At 33.0% G+C, this 26652-nt stretch overlaps 1 protein-coding gene across 20 annotated transcripts in view; it reads right to left on the reverse strand.

Annotated features, from left to right (window-relative positions):
- Window positions 1-26652, reverse strand: part of TRDN (triadin) — a 339477-nt gene that overhangs the window by 271050 nt on the left and 41775 nt on the right. For all 20 annotated transcript variants that reach the window (XR_012496732.1, XM_074333525.1, XM_074333529.1 and 17 more), the window contains exons 2-3: window positions 22248-22457; window positions 243-407 (exon numbers count right to left, since the gene is read on the reverse strand). Coding sequence is in view for 19 of the 20 variants with exons in the window: in XM_074333525.1 (XP_074189626.1) it covers window positions 243-407; window positions 22248-22457 (375 nt within the window). In the remaining variant the exon portion in view is untranslated. The remainder of the gene's footprint in view (window positions 1-242; window positions 408-22247; window positions 22458-26652) is intronic.

Here is a 26652-nt window from a genome sequence, read left to right on the forward strand (position 1 = left end):
ACTATAATGCTACTGTAATGGTAGCATTTAATTTTGACATCTTTGCCATAACAGCAGATAAGCTATACGATGAAAGGCAAATAAGCCCAATTTACTATCGATTCACTCTTACCAGTCAGAACTGTATCCTTTTCGGTTTAGCTTGACTTAAGTGTTCATTTGTGCTTAAACTTAAGCAAACCACTATAATGCATATCTAATATTGGTCCTAGGAATTAGACTTGTCTCTAGGCTCTTTGTACCTTTATCAGTGTCCTCGTCCCCGTCATCATCATCTTCTTCATCACCATCAGATGAGATGATGTCAGACAACAAAGAAAAGAAGCCATAGACCCAGTCCGTGGTTTCCTCCACAGCATGATGTACGAATTTTAGTGGATCTGAGCCAATCTTGGAAATAGAGCTTGCTAAAAGTAATTTTAAAAAAGAAAAATTTTATATCATTCCCGACAAAACTAAGAAAAGCTGTTTTTCCTAATTCTTTTGACTAAATGAATATATCGATTTTATGAATTTAAACATCTCTTGGCTACAACTTCTTTCCTAATAGATAGAAATTACCTTTTGTCATAGTATGCACGTGTGTTCAAATAAAAAGAAAAATCAGTGGGTAACTGTGTCCAAACACTATGGGGTAACCAGGATGAAATTGTCCTTGAGAAGTTTATAATCTAAAGAACAGTTCAACATGGGGAAAATTAAGAATAAATTAAAATTGTGTACTCATATACTTATGTCATCCAAATTACAATATAAATTTATGGATGGTGAGGAACAGAAGAAATCATGGTTGGCCCATGTTGTACTAGAAAACTTTATGGAGAACATGGCTTTGTAAATTTTCAGATAAACAGTAAGTTCCAAGTTGACTTAAATAGTTGTGACTAACAAGACTGAGCGGTCCATTTACTATAATCCATGACACATTAGGAAAAATTTGGAATCGTCAAGGTAGTGATCATATCAAGTTCCAGCTAGAATCAATGGCTTTATCCTTGTGAGACATCTCAGTACCTAAAAATGAAAAAGTGTTTGAATTTCTGGTAACTTTAATGGATAGCATTAGAAAGAAAAACAAACAAACAAATAAACAAAAACAAAGTCTATAAATCCTCCTTTTTCCATATCCTAGAAAATAGAAACTGTTTGTAAAATGAGAGATTAAAAAAAAAAAAAAAACGCAACCAATTAAACATATTAGGAATTTCCAAAATGTTCTCCTCATTTGAATTACATGAAAATCTCTCTGAAGGGCTAAGAATAGTTTTTAAGATTTGATTGAAGAGGTTATCTATCCATAAATATGGTATAAACTGCACTTGATTTTTCATTAATCTGCAATTTAATTTTTAAACATTTTTAATGTTTTCCTTAATTTTAAAAACTATTTTAGCTTTTCAGAGATTCTTTTCCATTTGATTTCTTAAGAGACTAGAATTATGACAACATATTATATTATCTAAAGGTTAAGGACTCCAAAATTAGGCTTTTACTCTGATCATGACTTCCTAGTCATTGAAAGATTTGAGCAGAAGAATGAAATGATTTGACTTATGTAATGTTATTTACTATGTTGAGGATTGAAAGTATACCAGGTTGGAAACAAAGATCAGAAAGGAGCCAAATGAAATAATCCAGGAGAAAGATTACAGTATTTTCTCTCAGAGTTTTAACTGTGTGTGGTGAGGTGTGGTCAGATGCTCAATGTATTTAAAAGATAGACTTAATAGTGTAGACTTACACTATTGGTACAGGATAACTTCAAAGTTTTTGGTATGAGAAACTTGAATGATGGTAACGCCATTTACTGAAATGGGGAGGACTGGAGAGAAGCAGGGTTTAGGGGAGACATTATACAAGTAACTGAGTTGAGACTTGTCAAACTTAAGTTGCCTTTTATACATCCATGTGGAGATATAGGCATCTGTATAGCTTAATATGATCTACAAAAGAGAAGTCCTTACTGGAAATAGAAACTTGCAAGGTCAATAGATAATAGAAAATTTCAAAGACATGATACTGAATGTGATCAAGAAGAAAGTGGATCCAGGAATACTACAAACTTTAGAATATAGGAATAGGTCAGAAAGATGGGGAGGAACAAACGATGGATTCTGAGAAGGAGAAATGGCAGAGGGGGAGAGGGAGAGGGAGAAGGAGGGAGGGAGGAAATAATACGAGAGAGAAGGTTTTTGGGGAAAATTTTAATTTTAATTTTATGTTCTGTTACAGGAGATTCACAGTCCATCCAAGGATGATAAGTTTCAGGAAAACTTATCTCCATTATTCAGTGGCATTGTAACTTTACACTTTGGACTTTATTTTACTACATTCTGGAGAGTTTCATGTGAGCAGGATATGATTGTCTGAATGATTATATTAAACCTTAAAGAAAGGAAACAAAATGGAATTTTATAATTGTAATTGAGAATTTTAAAATAATTATATGTAAGGAACTGGATTTTACAGGCATCATTAAAGACATTTTTAACACTAGTATATTTTATATCTAATGGAAGAATACTGCAAATGGGGTTTTTATGATCTGAATAGATTGAGACCATTTACCCATTTCCCTTCTTTCTAAGTATTCACTGAGGAACATAACAATAAAATCCAACAAAACAGATAGCAGTTTAATTATCCTTATGCTTAAATGTTATATACACTCTGTAGACACGTAGAGTATGGTTGACTCTAAAATAATTAAATCAGGCTATTTTCATGAAGTCAGGGTTCCTGGCTTGACACCAGCTTATGATTTGCAGCCATGTGGACAAAAAATTTAAAAACACACACATGATATGGATATAGATACAGATACAGATATAGATATAGATATAGATATAGATATAGATATAGATATAGATATAGATATAGATATAGATATAGATATAGATATAGATATAGATATAGATATAGATACCGTGTTTTTCCGAAAATAAGACCTAGCCGGACAATCAGCTCTAATACATCTTTTGGAGCAAAAATTAATATAAGACCAGGTCTTATTTTACTATAATATAAGACCAGGTATAAAATAATATAATATAATATAATATAATATAATATAATATAATATAATATAATATAATATAATATAATATAATATAATATAATATATATAATATCTCAGTCTTATTTTAGTATAAGACCAGGTCTATATAATATAATATAATATAATATAATATAATATAATATAATATAATATAATGTAGTGTATTGTAGTGTAATGTAATATAATATAATATAATTAATGTAATACCGGGTCTTATATTAATTTTTTCTCCAAAAGACTCTTTAGAGCTGACTGTCTGGCTAGGTCTTATTTTTGTGGAAACAGGGTATACATATTCATATACATATAGATAGTTATAAATATATCTTAAATAAGATAGTAGTACTCAAGATGATTCTTATTCCTTCTCTCAGATACCATATACAAATTGTGTCAGTGGGAATGATATTTTATAATGAAACTAAACCTTTTATTGTCTTCTTGTTTAAGAGATACTCAGGTAATTGTGCTTTCTAACTTCTCATATTTCCACAAGTTACATATATTACAATGAGGAGCATCATAAAAATAATAGTAGCTAACATTTATAAAGTGTGTATTTCCTGCCAGATACCATTCTAAGAACTTTACATATATTAACTCACTTTTTCCTTTCAATAACCCAATGTAGTAGGGTAACTTACTTTATTTCTATTTTAAATATAAGAAAACTGAGAAACAGAAAATTTAAATAAGTTGCCCAAGGTTATATCTCTAATAAGTGATGGAGCCTGATTTTGCACCCTCCAGAGCATAACTGTTAGCTATCAGAGCTATCAACCGAACAAAAACAAGCATTCACAATTGGTTCTAGAGTAAGATGTTGGATGAGAAATTCTGGGAAAGGTTTATTGCTGTTAAAAGGGGAACAAGAAGTCTTCTGCATAATATCAGAGAGCCTGAAGCTACTGGATCTACCTTATAACCATGAGGATGGTAGCTGACTCACTGAAAGAAGCAATGGTTAAAGATGGAAGAACTCAAATCCATGACATTACTGAGGCATTGAATTACTCAATCTTGGAATAATCATCCTACTTCTAGTGCTTCTGTTATATGAGATAAGAAATATTCCTCGTTGTTCAAGTCACTCTTAATTGTACCTTATATTTCCCCACCACATGAAGAGGGAAACTGTTTTAGGCCCCATGTGATCAGTAAATGGATTCTGGCACTCATGAGTGCCAAGACACACAAGACAGGCAGGAAAAGTTTAAAGCTAAATAGAATTTTTATGTGTGCTCTGTCTTTGAAGACAAACTATACAGATACTTAAGTTTCTAAATATACAAGGGGGATTAAATTAGTAATTTTCTCTACTTTCCTCCTAAAGAACCAAGTCCATGATTTCACCATTATCTTTGACCATCAGTCTTACATTCTTTAAGTTATATTTGACTCACTTTTATCTTTCATATCCTGAGAAACATCAGCAAACAATGGTTATAGGCATGGCTCTGAACTCAGGCTGGTAGCACTGAAGTTCAGGCCTCTCATCTCACGCTGTGTCAAACTATATTGTAGCCAAAGACAAAAGGAAAAATCTCTAAGAATGATCCTGTCCTCATTAAAAATTTTGATATTGTGTTCATCACATATTTTTGCATTAATTTTGAATTTTTAAGTATTGCATTAAATATGATTTATCTTAATTACTGAGTTTTGTAGAACCCTCTTAAATTTTACACTAAGGTGAGTTCTTTACTCACTCTACTCTAGGCCTCATGCATCCCCTGCCTAATATTAGGTTGGTGCAAAAGTAATTGTGGTTTAAAAGGTTAAAAAAAGTTGCAAAAATCGCAATTACTTTTGCATCAACCTAATAACTGTGTGATGTTCAGAAAATTAACTTGTGCCATGTCTATAAAATCCATTGCCTCTGCATTTCCAAAGGTACTATTCTAAATCAAGACCTCAATGCCTTGTGTCAGTTATCCCTATATTCAGCCTTCTCATTCTCCAATTTACATTATACCCAGTTCTGACGAACAATATCACATAATGGGGGAAAAGAAAGATCCAAAGTACTTTGTGCTTCAGTATGTTGAACTGTAAAATCACAATAAGAGTAATACTTCACAAGGTTGTTATGAACATTACATGAGATAATAGATTCAAGTCACATAGTGCAGTGCTTGGTAACTAATAAGTGTCAGTGTGAAAAAACAAGCAAGTTTGTCTTTGAATCCTGAATGACCCAGGGGCTCTTCCCAGTGTGCTACCAGGACCAGCAGCTTCCCCTCCCCTCAGCAGCACGCACTGTGTATGATGTCACCTTCTCTCAGAGTCCAAATGCTGTGCAACAGCCATTTTCAGTGTCTTCTTGGGTATTTGGCACCTAAATTCTGACTGCATGGTATCCATTCCCAAACGAGTTAACCCCCAGCTATAAGGCTGCCCTCATGCATTCTTTACCAAAGGAAAGAACAACTAAGAGGAGGGCTTTCTAGATTTGCCCATCTGCATATGTCTGAGTCACTGCATGGAACGTCAGGAGAACAGAGCTCCAGTCATATTCTGACCCTTCTGCTCATGAGTCTCTGCCTGCAACAGATGGTGCTTATTGAGCTTCACTCAAACTCACTGAACATATACTCCTTGATGTAAAGTGCCTAATGCACAGTAAAGAATCTAGTAAACATTAGGTAATTATTAATTCAATTTTCAGAATCACTTAACTCAAATATATGGTAGTGCTCCATAAGTTTGGGCTGCTATAAATATTACCCTGTGATCGCCTGTCACTATGTCCTCACAGGCAACCTTGATAAGGTCTGTGAAATCCAAACACTGCTTTCATCAGGACACATGAAATGACTAGTGCTTGCCCTTACCGCCCAGAAAACATTTACATCTAAATATCTGGATCTAAAATGAGGTAAATAATTTTAAAGGTGTCATAAATGGTATTTAAATTAGGAAAAATTCAACTTGTATGCATGTTGGTGTGTGCACCTCATACAGAGTAGTACTCAATTTGAGGCTGACTAAAAAAATAGAGATTCTTCTTTCAAGAAGATTATCACTTATTTTGTGCAATATCCTATCTTAAGTGTAATATAATTAACAAGGTACTATCATTTATGGGCTTGCTATCTAGGTGTTTCTAATTTTGATATGTAAGGAATGTGGTTTCCAAATATATAGCGGTGATTTTCCATACTGAAAGAAATTATAATTTTAAGTGACTAGTTTCTGCTTCTTGCTGCAGACAAGTGTTAGAATTATTTTGCTTCTGTTGGTAAAATTTTGATCAAGTTAAAAAAATACTAGCAAATTATGCATTTAATATGCTCTCAGTTACATGACGATTCCTGTTTGAAGTACTGTGAAATTAACTTAGTCTTTTTTGAACAGAATTCCCTAGATCTTTACCCAGGCCAAAAGAAATTCAGATGTGTTTCCCAACCCCGTACCACCCTTCAGGATGGGAAGAAGGAAAACACAAGCAGGATAAACAAGACAAAAATATTTTTTTAAAAAAAGGTCTGAATACTGTGTCAGTATATGCAGAAAGCAATTGTCCTCTCCAATGTGTTAATAGGTTTCCTACACACTAAAATATAGTTGAGAGAATGCAAATTCTTATTAAACAGTTTAAACTTGAAGTTGGGCATCATTTATAACAGTCAACTATTTCCTAAGGATATAAGGTCAATTTAATTTAATTTATTTTTAACTAAAACATGTTTGAAATGAAAAGCACTCACAGAGAATTAAATAGCCCTCTGAGTCCTCCAACCCTTGAGTTTCCCATATTGACAATACTAGGCACAAATACTTAAGAAATAACAAACAAAAATATGTGCTCTTACATTTACTACAAAGGTGGACATCTTCATCAAAGTGATATTTACTCAAAACATTGTACTTTAAAGCTTTTTAGGCCCACTCTGAAGTAACTTCCTAACAATTTCTCATAGGTTGGACCCTTTGCCTTAAGCATACTTAGTTGAATTCAATGAAGTCTGAACTGCCATCTTTAAATTGATCATCACAATGGAAGGGCTTTCAATCTCTTGTAATCAAATGCCTTTTTCTCTCATGAATTTCTTGGTTTCTTATTCTTTATGTCATCTTGAAGGTAAAAGCCAGTACAAGAGACAGAAGAAGTAGCACATTTGAGCAAGTCAAGATTGCAAGAAATGTTGGATGTGGCACTTTTATTCTTCTATATTTAACCCTTAAGGGTTAAATACATTCCTGCCAACAGATTGTAAAGGGCACACCAACTAGAATCACACATATTCCGATTATTTTCTTTTGAAAACCTCATGGAGGATAACTACATTTTTGTAAATTTGCTTCAGTTCCAGAGAAAACACTTGATATTTTGGTATCTGATAAGCTACTTTTGTTGTAACCAGTATAGTGATAATTTGTAGCCCTAAAATAGCTCTCTTAAGAATAGAGTTTCCATCCAATACATATTTTAAGAGAGGCTTTTTTTTTTAGTATCCGCTCTTAAAATCCACGTGTAGTGGTCTTTAAAAAATGATTAAATAAATGGATTAATTGGAGTGGACCTTGCTAACTGATAGGGATTTGGGAGAAATAAAGGAAAAAAATTAATAATAAAATGGAGAGGTTGAGACCAATTAATATTAAATTCAACTGTTGTATTATATGCATTGCATTGGATAGCTTTGTTTACAGTACATAATATTATTTCAAGAATCCTCACATGGATGGAAATGTGGAATTCAAGCAATGTTGTAAAATTTCTTTGAAACTGAATATGAAGGTTAAAGTAATGCTTTGTCTTAACACTGATTTAACAAGAAATGTAGACATTACATCAGTTTTTTTCAGACCTGGTATTTAAGTTATGAATTAATATGTCAGATGCTCCTAAAAGGAAGAGAATATGATAAAACCTTAATTTGATATATTTAAATGCCTGCTTTTAGAAATGAATACCATGATATTGCCTTACTCAATGATAGACGTTCTATTTTTAAAGTAGGACATTTAAAAAGTTGTATACAATCAACTGCCCTGAATTACACAAATGATTTAACTTCAAAACCAAGGATCTCAACAGCTTTTCCTTCTCCAAGATTTTTAACATAAAGACCATACACAGAGGTAGAAATTCCCTGGAATCTGTTATCCTTACCCACAATAAACACTTCAGAGAACACAGTGAAATGAAAAGTTGAATTCATGATATGCCCATGGACTTCTAATAATTACCTCACTATGAGAGATTTTTACTTATGCATGTGATGTTGGGGGCTGAAGCCCGAAGAGGCACTTGGGAAGAAAAAAAAAAAATGGCCATAAAGTAAAGGAAGCAAAGAAATCTGGAGTCCGCGAGTGATTGAGACTGAAATTCAAGGGGACAAGATGGAACAATCCTGTGACCACCAAACCTCTCACTTCAAAAAGAAAAAGCAGTCGCCCTTTAACATGGAGCTAAATATGCACCTTGGCCAGGATTGGAAGAAGCCAAAGGAGGATCTAGCAGAACGTGGAGTTGCTGCAGGAGCAGTTGTCTCACGCCAACAAGGTGAGCCAAGATATCACTGACAACATACACACAACTGTGCCTGGTCCCCTGCAATGACTTCCGTGGCCCTGCTGACCTCCTGCCTTCCAAATCTCACACACAAGGATTCCTCTGGCTAATGCAAACCCAGAAAGAACTATGCAGACAAGGGAATTCTAGAAAATGCGGTTCCATTTTAGCCAATGTGACAATACAAATCCACTGAACCTAGCTTCAATAATTATCATCTTGCCAATCTCGGTTACCTTCCTCTTTCCCCCACATTTATCTTTTCTTTTTTCTAGTTTGCTAAATATTTTAAAGCAGATCTTAGATACTTAAAATTTTAATCCCAGATCCATTAACACTTCAGTATGCATGTCTATTCCATAAAGATTTATTAGACAGTTTCTTGCTTAAGACACACACACACAAATGCCCAAAGTAAATTCTAGATCTTTCCGGTGCCAGATCAAGGATGCTACTTCATGAAGGAATGTTGGTTCCTTTTATTGGGAAATGGTATGTTTACACTAAAATTGAGTCAGAAGGTATGCTCATTGCATTGGATTATTATTGTTTCTAAACCTTTGAACATCCAAGAAACATAAAATTTCAAAAGGTCATGGGTTTACACTGATATTTCCAAATAAAATGTATGAATACAAGATTTACTCACAACTTCTTTGCTTTTATTCTCACATCCCTTCTCTATTGAACATCTTAAGTCTTAATGATATCAATTTATTTCCTTTTTTATGTCCTTTTTTTTACAGTGTCCTTGTAAACAATTTCATATAAAATGACACAAATATTACTATTAACAATAAAAGCAGTGATAGACTTTTAAGTCTCTTCATTTTTATGTGTTCTTTAACACACAAAACACACTAAGGACAGAGAGTCATAACTCTGTGTTTTCATGTCATTTGAAATATCCATTTTCTCTGGTTATTCTTATACCATGATACAGAGTTATGTTCATTTATTTCAATATGTTTTCAAATTTTAATGATTACTTTTATTTTTCTATTTTAACTTTTTAATTATAAAAAAAACCTTTACACTGTCCCTAAGTAAAAACTCCTCATATGTAAGAGCACAGACAAGAAAATTGTTTTACTCTAATCCCCTACATTATTGTTTTCTTCTTCCCTTTACAGTTACTAATTTTGTTACATTTTGTTTTACCTTTTCATCATTTCATGTACTTATTTATATATATGTATTTTATATCCATATATGTGTGTGTGTGTGTGTGTGTGTGTATATATATTAAAGGGAACACATCTAAAATTTTTAATAGGGGAACACAAAAATAAGATTTACAATTTATAGTAATCTGGACTCAGAATTAGAAACAAGTCAGAGGCAAGACTAGAGGCAAAAAGAAAATGTGGCTACTGTAACAATCTTGGGGAAACTAAGGCAGGAATGCTGGAGATAAGGTTCACAGTACAGAACAGAATTAAGACATGTTTAAAAAGTAGAATGGGTTCTTTTTGATCACTGAATGATCACTAAATGTAGATATTCATTGGATAGTGAGGAAAGAGAAAAACTCATGAGTTCCATATTTCTGACTTAAGAAAGTGCAAAATAAACGGGATTTGCAATCTTGGAGGGAGGCCGGGATTGAAACACAACTAGCTAAATTAGGAATTTTGAGTTGAATGCTACAACTGAACATCCTTATGTGATTAGAAAAAGTGGGGAGAAATTGGGGTTGAAGATGTGGACTGGAAAGTCATTAGGTGTGAAGGTCAGTTGGAAGCAAATTTTTTGGCAAGTAGGTCAATTAAGGGGAAAATAAAAACACTTATGAGCTAAATGTTTCCTTCAAAATAGAAATAGTGACTCTCCGGGTGGGAAGAACGCATTTTCTTGAAACTTAACTTTCGTGCTTTACTTGTTTAGAACTGTATCACTGCTTTTAGCCTCTAAATCTACTATCCGGCCATTTTAAAGAAGGATTGATCCTGTTATTAAATTGAGAGCTCTATAATAAAGATAAGCAGGCTAACCCTGAGAGCAGTCTGCTCATCACTTGTACAGGCGATGCAAAGTCATCGCAGCTAATGCAATAGATGAAGGTGATATTGTCTAAAAGGGGCAAGACGCTAATGGTGCCAAAGGAGTTATAAAAGTCACAAGAGGATAAGGTTTTTAAAAAGAAATGGCAGTGAACAGTTCTAATGCTGCAAGGTATAACCAAGAGGAAGATGTTACATATGCACTGGATTTGTTCCTTAAGAACTCACAGGTGTATTTGAGATATTTCAGCAGGGACAGAACAGTGTCAGTTATCTCTGAGTAAAGGGGCGTGGCTAGATGGACAGACACAAAAAGAGTTATGGCTAAATAGGGATATAAGGAGGTGAAGGAAATATGTTTATTGCTCCAAGTTAGAAAGCACATAAACATGTCTAAAAGGAGGATATAGAGGAGATTTTGAAGATGCTGGCAGGAGATGACATTTAAATCTAGCAACATTTAAATGTAGCAACATTGAAAACATACTTTCTTGAGGTTCTTTCCTCTCAGGTACACACTTTTTGTTAAGAATAGCAAGCCCTTTTCAAAAGCCAAGTCTTCCTGAAGCAGTAACTTGTACTTCTCTGTTAAATTAACTAAACAAGGAGGCCATTAGACTAAGGTGGTACCAATACGTTAGCACCCTATGTAAACAAACCAAAACCTAAACATGTAAATTCCTCAAGGTTAAGAAATCAAAATCTAAGGACAACTAGCTCTTGTTGCTGGATTGTTCCTAACCACTTCAGGTTTGGTGCTGCCTAATTCATGGTTGTAGTTCTGCTCAAATAAGCTTGAAAAAATGTAATATTCCTCATTTTATCTTTTAACATCCCTGGTAAATGTATTTTTCCCAAACCGTTGTCATTTTCTCTTTCTCTCTTTTTCTCTCCCTGTCTTTTCACTCTGATCTCTAGATAGTACCCATATTCAATTACAATGATCAGCCCTTCTCCTTCTTTTAATGAGAATCATACAAAAAAATAAATAAAATAAGAATGAACACAAAGCTCTTGAAGTACATAACTTTGTAAAAGATAAAACCCATTTGATTTGCAATCTTGAAAAAATGAAATACTTGCAGATGTTGAATATTTAGATGCTTTTAAACCAAAGAAAAAGTAGAATCCAGATTGAAAAGCACTTTTGGTGAGCTAATAGTTTTTTGACAGCACAAGGAAATGACTGTCACTTTTCTAATCTACATTTGAATAGTCACAGCATAGCTCCAATCCTTGCCATTCAATATCTGAGGCATGGGCATTTTCCTTCTGCTTTTTAACGTTTTCTCAATTGAAATTTTCTCATACTCATCCTTACTATTAACTAACTTCAGCATTTTAGAAATGCATGCTTGTGCGGAGTCCTAATGAAATTAAATATGAGCATCTATAGTTAAAATTACATGGCTATTTCAATATTTAATAGTTTCATGACAACATTTCTAAGGTACACTTTGCTGTCCCTCTATTGTTGCATTTTGAGGCAATACAAAACATTATTGAATGCAAATAAAATACATGCAAACTTCACCTCTCTTTCTCAATATGACCCCAATCAACCAAGTTTTCGCTGGCAGAATTGTGTTGCAGATGTTGAAGCCTGGAATATTTCCAGCTAACTGGAGCTAGACCCATGTCAAATAAAGGGCATTTCATATTTTGAAACAGAATCACAAGCAACTTTTGGTTTCTTTTACCCATGTGAAATAACTATATAAAAAATGGAGACTCACATTGTACTTTTATTAATAAGCATAGTGTAGATGTTATGTTAAATTGAAAAATTAATTTGCTTTCATCTTCTTAAAAAAGCATATCTTAAATAGAAACAAAATTCCAATGCTACACATATAATAAGGAATGGGGAAACAGTTTTTCTATTCTGTAGATTTATAGATTTTCATTGATATGTTTCCAAGCTCACATTCAATGAAATTAATTTTCTGGTAGCATAAGAAAATCAAAATATAGTACTCCAGTTGAATGACTTATTTGGACTATTGTATTATATTATAAACTTAACAGACCAGTGGAGGAGATATTAGATTTGGGATTAAAATACAATTAATATAACAATTAGCACATTTTGATTAATTACTAAACATATGTTTTATCAAGTCAAGGTTTAGTTTTGGAAACTCTTGACTATATTATCTATTCTCTTTAGCTATTCTATTGCTCAGTATTAGCTGAAAAAATATTTTAAAATTCTTTTTACCACATAATAATACATAATATAATGCCATGAATTGTGTCCTTACTATTTCACATAACAAATCATTTCAGAATGGTTAGAATATTCCCTCAACATAAAATAGAATATTTAAATCATTGGATTTCTATTGTGCAGTTGGTAGAATCTACATGATATTTAAAAATTGGAAATCATATAGTCAATCCATCTTTTTGAAATATGCCTATTCATCTCTTTGAAATATTGAAATATGCTTAGGGTCATGAAGAATAAATTAAAATAATACTAACTACAATTTATCTAATAATTACTAGGTGCCATTCAAAATTCCAAGTGTTATATATGTTATTAATTGATTCAATTCTCACGGACTCATATGAAGCTGATACTATGATTACCTACAAAGAGTAAAAGTCAGGCACAAAGAATTAATTTCCCCATAAGTTTACATAGCTAGTAATTGTTGGAGTGGGATTCTAACCCAGTAGTCTAGACCCCAGAGCCTGAGTTTAACTACTTTGGTTCTTTTCTGAAGTTCATGTGTTCTTTTGCTTTTACTATTTTGTATTTTGTTCATTTGTGGTTGTTTGTTGTGTGCTATAATATGCTTGGCAAATAATTTCTATTTAAATCATACAAATTCTAAGCAGGGTGATAGTAATACTAAAATGAATAAGACAAATTTTACCTTTGAGATGCTTATGATCCAATCAGGGAGACAGAAGTTTAAAAAGTATTTTAAATGTGAATCCTAATGCTATCAATATCATCATAAACTAATACTTTATAAAGAAATACTATGCTAATTACTCAGCATTCAGAGTATAAAAAAATGTTACAACCTTTCCTTTTATTTACTTATTTATTCTTTCACCACAAAATTTACTCAAATGTTTATTTAGAACATAATTCGTGCTAAACACTTCTCAGCATTTGAAAAATCAAGTTAAATAAATGAACAAAATAATTTTTTACAAACCTAACAGGTCAGTGAAGACATTAAATAAAAAATCACACCCAATTAAATACACACAATTTGGAGTAAGTGTTATGAGCAAATAGTAAACAATATAATGAGGAATTATGATAGAGTGACTTGATTTACATTCAAAGTTTAGGAAAAGTTTCTTTAAGGTAGAAAATTTAAGTATAAGCACTGAAAGATGTAGTATATTAGCTGGTCCATTAAAACATATGTTAATATGTTAATATGATTTATAATTATAGTCATTTACATGGATATATTTATGAATCCAATATATGGTCTCACTTGCTAAGGTTTAAATGAGTAGTATAGAGCACTGCTATCAAACTTTTAGATTTTCTTGACCTTGAAATCTACCACCAGCAGAAACCTGGGGTCCAAAATAAATCTGCCAACTTTTTCTCCCCACACCCAAAAAAAGGGCATTTAAAGACAGCAACTTGACAGAAACGATATCTGTCATTATCATAATTTGAAAAGAGAAATTTAAGACCAAAAATGCAGGAACAATAGAATTAAGAACATTTCTTTAAAATGAATAACTTTTTCTTTATCTTTTTCTTCAATTCATGAAGAATCAACAAACTGTGATTAAGATCTAGATATCATTAGACAATAAAATCTTCTGCTTCCTTGAGATATGTATAACCCTCCTGGGATTGTATAATGAAATGCATCCTTTCAGATGTAGTGACCAAGAGGACCAAACAGTCCTGGGACATTGAACAGAAAATGTGGGATATGAGATAAGACTTGAATCAGAATAAAAAGCACACAAAATGTCAACCATTCTCGAAAACTCAGTACATATGAGAACTGATAAAGTCTAAAATGGTGCGTTTCAGTCACACAGATATCTCTATGCACACAGACACACATATACATATAAATATACATATTTACATAACTATTAAATGTTAAATTTATACATTCTGATTGACTTTGGGTGTTCCTTGAATCATTTTACTCCTCACTCCTCTAAACTCAGCCTGACAAACAGTGCACCTGCTTAACTGGGCTAAGTGCCAGGAAAAAAAAATCAGGGAAATTAATTTCCACGAGCAGTAGATAAATGGCACACCTCATTAGAAAATCTATTTAAAAAGCACATCAGGAGATGTCTGCAAGACTTTCATAAGAAATTGATGCTTCCTACCATCATGCCCTTGCTGGTTCTCTTCTCAAATTACTACGGTAATCTTACTTCCTGGTAATAAGATTCAAATTCAAGTTACATTTAATGAGTGCCAGATACGTATATATTACATAGATTATCTTCTCTAATTCTTATGAAATTGTTTTGAAATAAGTCTGTTTTGTGGAATGCATGTAAAAATTACCAAATGTGCTTTGAGACCACCTACGACAGCCATATAATGATTTTTCCTTCTATAAATGAAGATGCTAATAAATTATGATCCTTGTTCTTAGGAAAGAAAAACCAAGAGTTACCATAATTTCTTCCTGCAAATTCTGACCTAGAGGGAAATCAGAACATCTGTTATATTAATGCCTAAGTTTATAATAACTTCTTTAGAAATCCTATTTGTTTGCATGTATTGTTTAAAGAAAAAGCCATCTCCTTATAAATAAGGCAAAGGAGTTTGTAAGGAATTTCAACCAAAGTCCACAAATTCTGGTCCTGAAAGAGTTATTAAGTTATCAGGATACCCCTCTTTTGCCTGGGAAGACTTCCTGGCAACTCTGCAGAGGCTTGAGGGCAAGATCTCCAGCAATCTTTGTGACCCCCTAGCTTCAATTACTCAGAAAATAACATTGTCCTGTCTCTCCCCCTCCTCCTCACTTGGGGCTTCTGAAGACATTCATCTTCTAGAGAGACCTCAGGGCAAGGAGGATATATGGGTGATCAGACATCTTGGTTTGTGCCTGTGGTCCTGAAATAAATATTAATAGCTATCCATTTCACTTTCACAAATATTCTGTTTCAGATGCTAAATTATATAGTCATCTGTGGGAGTCCAGACCCAGCCACCCCATTGTGTCCTTTAGTGGTATGCAGATGTCTTTGAGTAAAAGGCAATTTTAGTTTCAGGCTCAAGAGAAACTTCTCCCCTTGCCCTTAACTAAGAAAAATTTGAATTAGAGGACTTGCCCATAAGAGATTATCAGAGGTAACTTCTCTTGACCTATCTGTAGAGCAGAGCAAACTATATACTAATTAGTGAATGTCTGCTGTTCTTATCATCCTGCAATGACCTTTTGAAGTCCCTAAGGCACCTTATTTCATCCCTAGCTCAGGATGTCTTATATACCTAATTCCCCTTTCTAACTCTGAAGCTCTCATGCATGCAGGATCTCTGACTCTCTCATGTGGGGTTCCCATGCACATGAGATTAAATTTGGTTTTCTTTTGTTGTTCTACCTCCTATTGATCAGATTACTAGGGCAGCCAAAAGAACCAAAGGATGAAAGGGAATGTTTCCCCTTCCCCACACATCCTAGTATGTGGTAATTTTGTATGCTGCCAAATCACTAAGCTGGATCTTTATTTCCCAGAATTCCTTTACAAATACTTTCCAGATGACAGGCACAAAAGAAATTTTTGTGAGATTTGGAAGGTAAAAAGGAAGTAATAGCCATTATTTATCCTCTGAAGCTTGAAGTAGGGCAGGTGCTGTTGCAGCTCATGCACATTAGCGCAGATACGGTAGCTGACCCTGACATGTGGCATCAGCCAGCAGCATGTCTTCCAGTTCTGGCTGGATTGACTCTTTCAGCATCTCCAAATCCTGGCCACGTGCTTTTGTGGATCCATTGATGAACGTGCCAATTTATGCTGTAGCTCATCCACATCATCCTAATTTGAGGTGGTGAGAGTCAAATGAGCATTCCAGTTTGTTCTTGCCCATTCCGTTTGTCCTTAGTCTCCCCTATTCTATTTCCATCTGCCCTTTTCAATGACAGAGTTCAGAATACAATACCCCAAAATACAGCACTTTGGTATATTCAATATTTTCAGCTAAAGGAATTTAAGACACGGCATGTATAAGAAGAACTTTCTGATGTTCCCCTGAAGCTGGTCATAAAACCCTAATATGAGAAGTGCCTCTCTGTACCCCGAGGAAAGGAAGGAACATTCTTATCTCCCAAGATGCAGGAGACTCAAATGAATAGGCCTTGCTGTTTTCTCCAATTTACTACACTTAGCGCATACCCTTTTGTGTCCCATCATATTTTCCCACCATTTTTCACTCTTCATCAAACCTAAATAAAAACTCTCAGTTTGAACTGCTTCTTAAGGTCTTCCTTTCTTTATAAAGGCAACTGTATCACATAAAACTTATATGAAATAAATTTGAATATTTTTCTCTTGTTAATTTGTCTTTTGTTAAAGGGGCCCCAGCAAAAAATTCAGAAGGATAGAGGAAAAAGGTATTATCTCCCTTACACCAACTTCCATGCTGCTGAGTTCCAACCCAGCCCCAGACACGTGGAAACAGCCTTATGCTGACTGCTTAAATCAGCTCCCATGAATGCATAAGCCATATAATAAATCCCCTCTTCTATGTCACTCATAGTGATTCTATTCTGATCAAACTCTGACAGATACATCATGGTATTGTTTGAATACTATTTGGACATTATATTTAATAAGAAATGAAAGGTAGGTGAAATCTTTTTTCTAGTATCTGTTTTTGGTGTCCTAAAATTTGTCTTATTTGATAAGAATAAGTCACAAATTTTGTAGACCAGAAAGCAAAATGCTATCCACATTTCACAGACAAGGGAAAATAAGTTCCTAGTCATGTTAGTTTATAGGTTATAGAGCTATAGAGTGAACCCAAATCTTCTAAAAGACACATATAAAAGCCAGTACTACATGTGCTTCATAAGCAAATTATGTACAGGTAAATCAGCTCAAATTCAGAAAATAAGGAATTGTGAAGGTTGCTCAGAGGAGAATCATTCTTCTCAATTCATTACAATACTTGCTTATGAAAATACTTTTTTTATTTCTCTATGAAAAATTGTTCAATGCCTTCAAAGTATTTGCCTAGTTTTCTTTTTTTTTAATTAAAGTTTATTGGGGTGACAGTTGTTACTCAAGTTACATAGGTTTGGAGTGTACAATTCTGTAATATATCATTTATGTATCACATTGTGTGTTCACCACCCAGAGTCAGTTCTCTTTCCATCACCATATAGTCGATCCTTTGCCTACTTTTCTAAAGTGTCAAAGAGTAATTCAGAGCCCAAGGACAGCTGTCCTGACTAAATAGCCTTCATTGATTTCCAGTGTGTTTTCTTCTACCACTAGTCTTGTTTTCTAAATATTCGCAATACATATTTCAAAGGCTATTTGTAGTCCAAAAAACTCATCATCATCATAATACAAATCCTTAGTAAATGTTTGAAATGTATCAATTAAACATAACATTAAAAAAACAAGAGCACCATTTACATTTGACATTCTTATTGAAGCAATGAAATGTTTCTGTGAAGAATCAACATTGAAAAAGGCAGGTTAGAATTTACTAAATGGAGAAAAGAAATTAGAATTTTAATATGAGTGGGTGTGTTCCATCCAACCAAAGATTAATAGGAGTTACAGGCTTTTTTACTATAATTATACAAATTCCTTAAACTTATATTCTTTGGGTTCCAGAAATTGATCATTCAAAATTTAATTAGTTGAAAGTATTTGGACATCTTATTTGAAGAATTTATACATTTTTCCTTTACAATTTCATTTTTTTGTTTCAAATCCATTGGTGAATATTTGTCTTCTTAGATGTGACCTCATGAGTCATTCTAAGACATTGTCTTTCTCTTTGCACCTGTTGTAATTATAATACCTCTTTGTAAACTAGAGTGTTGCATGACCCTTCCTTGCATGAAAGCATTTATCTAAAGCTGTGTAACTTGGAAACGTATTTTCTGAGGGTAAAATATGTGGTAGCCAGCCTCCAAAATGGCCCCCGATGATCCTTGCCTGTCGGTATTCACACCCTTGCTTAGTCTCTTCCAACACTACATACAACTGAACTGTGTAACCAAAATGATTTTGAAGAAATGAAAATATGTGAATACTAAGTCTGGGTCATAAGAGGCATTGTAGCTTCCACCTTGCTCTCTCTTGGATCACTCACTCTGAGGGAGGTCGGCTGCCATATTGTGAGGACATGCAAGCATTAAGTTGACAGCCATGTGAGTGAGACATCTTGCCAATGGTTCCACATCCCCCAAAAATCTTTCAGATGCCTACAACCTCAAGATATACTCTAAAACAGAAACATCCAGCTAAGCCATTCCCAAATTCCAAACCCACACAAGCTGTGTGAAGTAATAAATAGTTATGTTATCTGAAATTGTTTACTTTTGAGGTAATTTATTATGCAGCAATAGATAACCATTATTAAATATGACAAATAACATTTCATGTTATAAACATATTTTATTATTTTTAATTCTAGTTTTATTAAATGTATTTATAATTTTTTAAAGTTGGTCAAAACTGCTTGAAATAAAAATTTTATGATAAACATTCATGTCTTCAAAATGTAAGAAATTGTTTCAAAATCCAAATGTCAACATTATTAATCCCTTTAAGCAATGCCTAGCAGAAAACCTACTATGTGGCAGGCACTCATATACAGAGATATGTAAGACAGTCCCTTCCTTAGATAGGTTTAAGTTTCTAAGTGATATGGATACATGAATGGATCCTTATAATACAATGTGTTAACTGATTTAATACAGGTTCCCATAAGGTACGGAGCAATGAAATCACGGTACAGCAAATTCTTATTAGGAAGTCTGAGAATATTTCATAAAAGAACATCTTGAAGGATAAATAAAAATTCTCTAGATAGAAAATTTAGAAATGAATCTCTACTAATGATATTCTTATTTATATAGTGCTTGTAATAAACCAGGTTATCTTCTAAGCACTTCAAATACATTCACTTGTATAATTCCCTTAATCTTATTACATGGGTATTATTATTATCCCTGCTTTATAAGGGATGAAATCGAGACAGAGAGGCTAAGTGAATTTTCTAATGTCACACAGCTTGAAAATGGTATGATCTGGGTTCAATACCAGGGAAATCTAGAATCAGAGTTCACATTCTTAACTATTTTAATATACTTTCTGCTACATTGGGGGCAGGGGAGCAAAGGGAGGAATGGTATAAGTAGAGGCATCCAGCAATGAGAATATATGTTTTTCTAGAGAAATAAAAAAGGAAGAACAGCAGTAAGTGTGGCTGGAAAACGAAGTGTATGGGCTGAATTATGAGAAGAAAATAAAGAGCTACACCAATGACTTCATGCCAAAGAATTTGTACTTAGGTAAAATAAATAGTTGATGAAATTCATGCTTTATGAAATTTATGCTTTATGCTCCAACACATTTGGAGCAACGTTAAAAGGGAGAGACTGGACAAGAGAGACAAGAAGAAATTGCGTTTATCCCCTTAAAAGAGAATCAAGGTCTGCAGTGTAGTAATGGAGATGGTGGTAAAAGGAGAAGGGAGCAAATTTATGAGACATATGAGGGTTGGCTGCCATGGAGTGTGGTTACTCATCAGATGCCAAGAAGATTTAAAAGATGACTCTCAGGTTTCGTTTTGTGGGAAATGGATAGATGGTTAGGCCATTAATAAATATAGAAAACTAAAGGAGGAGGCCTCACCTAGAAGATGTGTTTAATAAACACTTTTTGGAAGAAGAAATGAAGTAGTAGTAATGTAGAGGCAATTTTTTTCAGATGAAATGCCAGTGACATAGGCATTATCCGTAGCTCCTAATCACAGTGGTCCAAGGAAGCTCTACTACGGATTATAAGTGTGTCTACATTTAAGTAATCTAATCTGAAAGTCTAATTATAGGTAGCTGTTTATTTTAGAAAATAATTAAGAACAAATTCCTTTTAATAGAAATTTCTATGATGTACTTACTAAATTAACTTTATAAATATTAGATTTACATGCAAGTCTTAACAACATCTATTACAAATACTAAAGAACTATATTTTATGATCAGATTTGGTTCTAAAATTTAAATGAATGACATTCTAAAGCAAAGGGAAGAAAAAAACAAAATATCACACTCAGTATAGGATCAAAGGATGAAATCTAGAGTAATGTAACCATTCATGTAAAATTCTAGGTCATAATTTTATATTATAGGCATTGCAATTGAATATTTTTTAAAGAACCTACGTTACACCAAAGTGTAATATACCAAAAATACTACTTATTTACAGCAGAGGTTTATGGCTCTGGATAAATAGCCCTTTTGCTTTGGTTGATACCATGGGACTTATCTCTACCTGTTAGATGATGCTCTCTGTAGTCCAGCTACCAATGGTACAGTGGGCAATATTGTTTCAATCACACCTCCATGTTAATAAACCCAAATGGTACAGTGCTATGATTTCATGATATTTACACTTGTATTTCTTTTAACATAGTAATTTCCTGGCACATATGGTAGGTTCTTGACAAATAATTGTTGAATGAATAAAATACCATAATGAAAAATAGACAGTCTCTGAATATATAGAATGCAACTTACAGTAATTATGGTTTCTGGGTCCTACTGATTCCACTACTACTGAAGAAAGAAAACGGTATGGGGGCTAGGGAGTTGGTGCAAATCTGAAGGATCAAATTAATAAGTTAATGAAATGGTTTTGCTTGTGGTAAAAAAGTGATAAACATAAACTCATCCATCTATTCATTTCATATTTATCGAGCACCTACCTGACTGATTTCTTCCTTCAAGGAACTCATAGGCAATAGAGTGTGTCAGATGAAAAAATAAACAAGTAATTTTTTAAATATAAGAAGACTTTGAACAAAATGATGAATGATATATTCAGAGACTGAACAGGCTATAATGAAAATCTACCTTTCCTCACTGTGCTATTCCTATTTTACTCCAAATCTATAAGAATATGTGGATACTCAAGATGTAGTATCTCATTATCATTCATTCTGGGAAAATCCTTTTAACATTCTTTATTTTCAGGAACTCAAAATAGGATGTTTTGATGGGAGAAGCAAAGAGTGTGTCTGGAAAGGAAACTTGGAGCCAGATGGTAGGGGGACTTAAAAATACTTTACACTGTTTTCCATTTGTCCAAAAGCTCTGTATTTTGTTTTATTTTGTTTTATATTGCCTATTGTAAACTTTATAAATTACCCTTTACTAATAGGTGATATAGTCCCATTTCCAAAATTAAATATTCACCCAACTCTTCTAATTATCATCTTCATGAAATTGTAGCATTCAGTCTTTGTTCAGCTATACAAATAAGAAAATCTATTTCACTTGAAATCAATGAGTACAACAGATAAAGAAGGAGAATAGAAGGAAAAAGCAAAGAAACTAGTGACCTTCAAGCACATTTGTGGGGTACTTTATCACACTAAGATGGGACGAAGAAAAACAAAGCCTGAACTGGGGAGAACATTGTTTCTATTAGTTTAAAAGCCAAATTTCATGGATCTTACCTGAAAAGTTTTTGTAATCCACTAAATCAAACATAACAATGGCGACAGCTGACCATGTGATTATCAGAGCAATGACCAGAAGCCAGGCTGCCGGGGAGCTGAATGTGGTCACTATGTCTTCTGTGACTGTCCTCTTCAGCACTTTGCCAGGGGATTTAGGTACAGATCCATTTTTGTTGTCTATAACAGTTGTGGTGGTAGATGCATTTCCTAATCAAATATTCAGAAAGGAGAATTATAATTTAGAAATTCACATCAAATGTTGATGACAAAAAAACTACAGATGATATATAAGTATATGTAAGTTGTTTATACACCATTTTCTATAATAGAAGACCCCTCTTTAGTAGCAGGGCCATACCTTGCTGCCCACTGCCACATTATCTCTTTCTCGGCATTTACCCTCCTCCCTGCAACCCATATGCTCTTTATAATCAGCATTCCTTGTCTCCCGAGTTCCACAAATGCTGCCATCCAGGCCAGAAACCTTGCCCTCATCTTGAATTCATTTCTGCTTCTCCCTTACCACCTCCTACGTCCACTCCCATAATGGGCAATGGCTTTTGAGGTCAAATTGCTCTTTAACACCTTTTCCCTTTATTTAGGTGCATATGTCAGTTCTGAATACAAGCAAAAAGATGTCCTCTGGGAGAGAAAAAAATCAGTAATAAAATAGTTCAAATGGATGAAATTCTTTTTTGGATATCCTGCTTTAATGGCATAACTGACCCTTGCATTGAGGCCATTCATTTTTATTTGTGAAGGGGCACAGAAGATCTAAGAGAATAAGGCAGGAAAATCTTATTATATTTGGTGACTTTTTTATTCCAGCTTTGAAGAGTCTACTTCTTTGTGAAAGAAAATTCAAAAAATATAAAAAATAGCAAAATGGATGATAGATAATCCTTTATAATTTCACCATCCAGGAATAACTACTGTTAACATGTTCCATTTATATCTATTTTTCTGTGCATACATACATATACAAATATGCTTTATTTGTTTTTGACAAGCTGTCATCAAACTTCAATATATAATAAAAATGATGCCATGCCATACATATTCCTTAGAATACCACTTAAGTGGCTGTACACATATCATTTCATAGATGCACATAATTTAGAAAAAAATATTTCTACCTTGGAATATGGCAGAAGTTTTCTCAGCACACATTAATAATTATTCCATTAGGAGAAATTCTTGCATAAATAATTTCTAGAAAAAATAATAACTTTTATAGCTTCTGAGAATATATGTATTTGAAAATTAGTATACTTTTAAAAATTGTGTATGCCAGCAGTCTCTGTTTCCTTATTTTTGATAATAATGGGTATTGTCAGTTTTCAAAAGGTTTGCAATCACGTTGAAGGAAAATTCTGCTTCATTTGCAACTCTGATAACTAGAGATGAGCTTTATATATGTTTATTTTTCCTCTGTATTTCTTATCTTGTGAAATTTTTGACCATATTTTAAATAAACCTCCTTTTGGTGGCTTATAAAATTGTGTACACATATACATACATACATACATACTTACATATATGTATATATGTAAATGTTTGAGTATACATGCATATATATGTACATGTATATGTATTTACATATATACACGTGAACATTATGTATACACACACAAATGATAGTAACACTTTATCGAGCTTAAGTTGCATTTTTTTTCCTGCAACTGTTTAACTTTTTCATTTAATGGTATTTTTATATACATAATGAACATTGTAGAATTGTGTAACTCTTTTATTTTTCTGTTATAGAAGTTCTACCTTTGTATGGGAAGAAAGCCTCCTTCAATGGTGAGTAGGCATATCTGATTATCTTGACAACCTTAACTTATAATAAATTCAGTCTGAGGGAAATTTAGATATCATCTGAAACAACTATTTTATGTTACACTTAAGAACAATCGAAGACCAACCAGAAAATTTAAGTGACTTTTAGAGGATTTTTAATCCCAAATGACACAGATGTGGAGTAAATATTGAATACTAAAGAGAAAAAAAATAGCCCTAGCTATCCAAATATTTTGGCCAAAATCACAGCTTAACAACATATATCATATATTTTAAATATGGGACACATTGTCTATAATAATTTAATAATTACATATTAAGAGAAAATTCTGATTAATCATGATCTTATATATATATATATATATATATAATTAAATGTTTTCGTATATATATAATTAAATGTTTTAAATTTTACTATTTATTGCTAATTACATTTCCAAATTAAAAAGAAAGCAACCTCTACATTTTCAAACTTCTTTAGCATTTTTCACAAAATATTTTTTATCTAACTAGAAAGACTTCTTATAGTTATTCTTAGAATGTGCTAAACAATAATTGAAAAGTTCTTGTGTTTTAAAATTGAAGGGAACTCTATAATCCTTGAAGGCCTCAGAGTGGAATCAAAGTGCTCCTTTCCATCTTTCGGCCACTTGCTCTATCTTCCATGATTCTTACTTGCAGTTAGGTCTAGCTTTTGCAAGGAAACAGCAAAACAAAAAAGTCATGCCATGGGTTTTATAGACAAGAGAGGTTGGGATTAATTTCTGGCCCTTCCTTGTATTAGCTGAATGGCTGGAAGGTCACGACTACATCTCACTTCACCTCTGAGTGAGAAGAATCTTATCTGAGGAATAACCTTTGTATGATTCAATTTACAAGTATTTCATGGTGGAGAAATAACTCATATCCACTTCTTGGCATATTTCCTGGTATACAAAATTATTCAGTAAACGACAATAGAACAGCTATTAAATGATATCCTTATCACCATCACTGTCACCATTAACACCACCTCTGTGGCTACTGCCACAACTATGACTATACCCATTACTATCATTACAAGAAAAGGCTACAAGGCAGGATTGACTTTAGAGACAAAGGTTGAGGAACTGACTCTTCAATAAACACCGGCTTTATTTCCAATTAGCAAGCATATACATTAGGCTAAGATATTTTCAGGGAACCAAAAAAAAAAAAAATGATGTTATTACTCCCTCAATGTCTTTCAATTAATGTCTTTCAATTAATTGACTTTATGTAATACAGGAAAAGAGGGACACCTAACATAATTTATTCATATTAAGGAGAGCTGTTTTGCACCATTCAGAAAATTAAGAGAGATCATTTACAAAAAATAAAATTATTTTATTATATGGCAAATGTTATCAGTGTAACTGAATTCTTTAAACAAGAAAGATAAAGTTTGAATCTTCTAACAGAAGTGTACACAGCGAGGTGCTTATGGTACAAATAGGTCATAAGATAATTTTTAGTTTTGGGAAAAGAAATGAAACTACTACATACAAAATTAAGTACTTTAATTAATAAAGTTTTACTCTTTTATTTGTTTCTTAACCCATAAAATGGTACTATCCTATTCATAACAATAAAATAAATGACATAAAAGTCTATGACTGACTAGGGAAAAAAAAACAGAATCAAGCACATTCAAGTGTATATCTTAGTAGATATTAATAATAACCAAACATAAAATACAACTATTTTTAGATGACAGTGGCACACCGAATCCCATATTTTTAACAGATTAAAAAGCTGATGGGGAACATAAGTAGTAAAATTATTTAAGATTTTGAAATTAGGTAAAAATTGACAATAGTGACAATGAATCTCCTGTCTTTTCTGGAAAACTATGTGAATATATATCCCAAGTTCATAAACTCAATTTAGTTGAAATGATAGCAAGATGGAAAAAAAAAAAAACTTTGAAAAACAGATATCACAGACTGCACTTGAGATGGTGCTCAAAGAACAAAAATTAGAAAGAACTCATATCCTCTTATTGATTTTTTTTTTTTTGTGCCAAATTCCTATCACTTCTAATGACAGTTCTGAAAATGGATGAGTGATAGGAGTGCTTTGAAATATGATTTAAGACCCAAGAGGTGTTACAAGTGAATCAAACCTTTGGTATAATGATTTGCAAGAGTGTAAGTGAATTATAAGTGTTTAGGAGAGGCCCACCTGAAAGTTGATATGTTGCTACTCAATCTCCAGTTTTTAACCTCTGTAGTCTTCCTACTACTGCTACATAGAGAATACTGGAAGAATTGCTTTTGCACTTCTGATTCACTTCAGTGAATTGTGTATTAGAGAGCATTTCTTTAGACAATATTATACATATCTGCTTGGTATCTTGAAACTGAAAGAATAAATTTACTGAGATTTGATACAAATTAGTTGAATCTTGGTCACAGTTTTAAAAGACAGAACATTTTTAAAGGAAGAATTTCTATATGTTTTCCTTTTTTGATCAGAAAAATGAAAAACTATATACATGCATGAAGTAATATAAGTTCAGAGTTAAAATACAAGATTTTTTAAAGAATTGATATATGTATATGAATTCCAAATTTTATTT

The sequence above is a fragment of the Rhinolophus sinicus genome, linkage group LG05 (assembly GCF_036562045.2).
Source record: "Rhinolophus sinicus isolate RSC01 linkage group LG05, ASM3656204v1, whole genome shotgun sequence".
Lineage (NCBI taxonomy): Eukaryota > Metazoa > Chordata > Mammalia > Chiroptera > Rhinolophidae > Rhinolophus > Rhinolophus sinicus.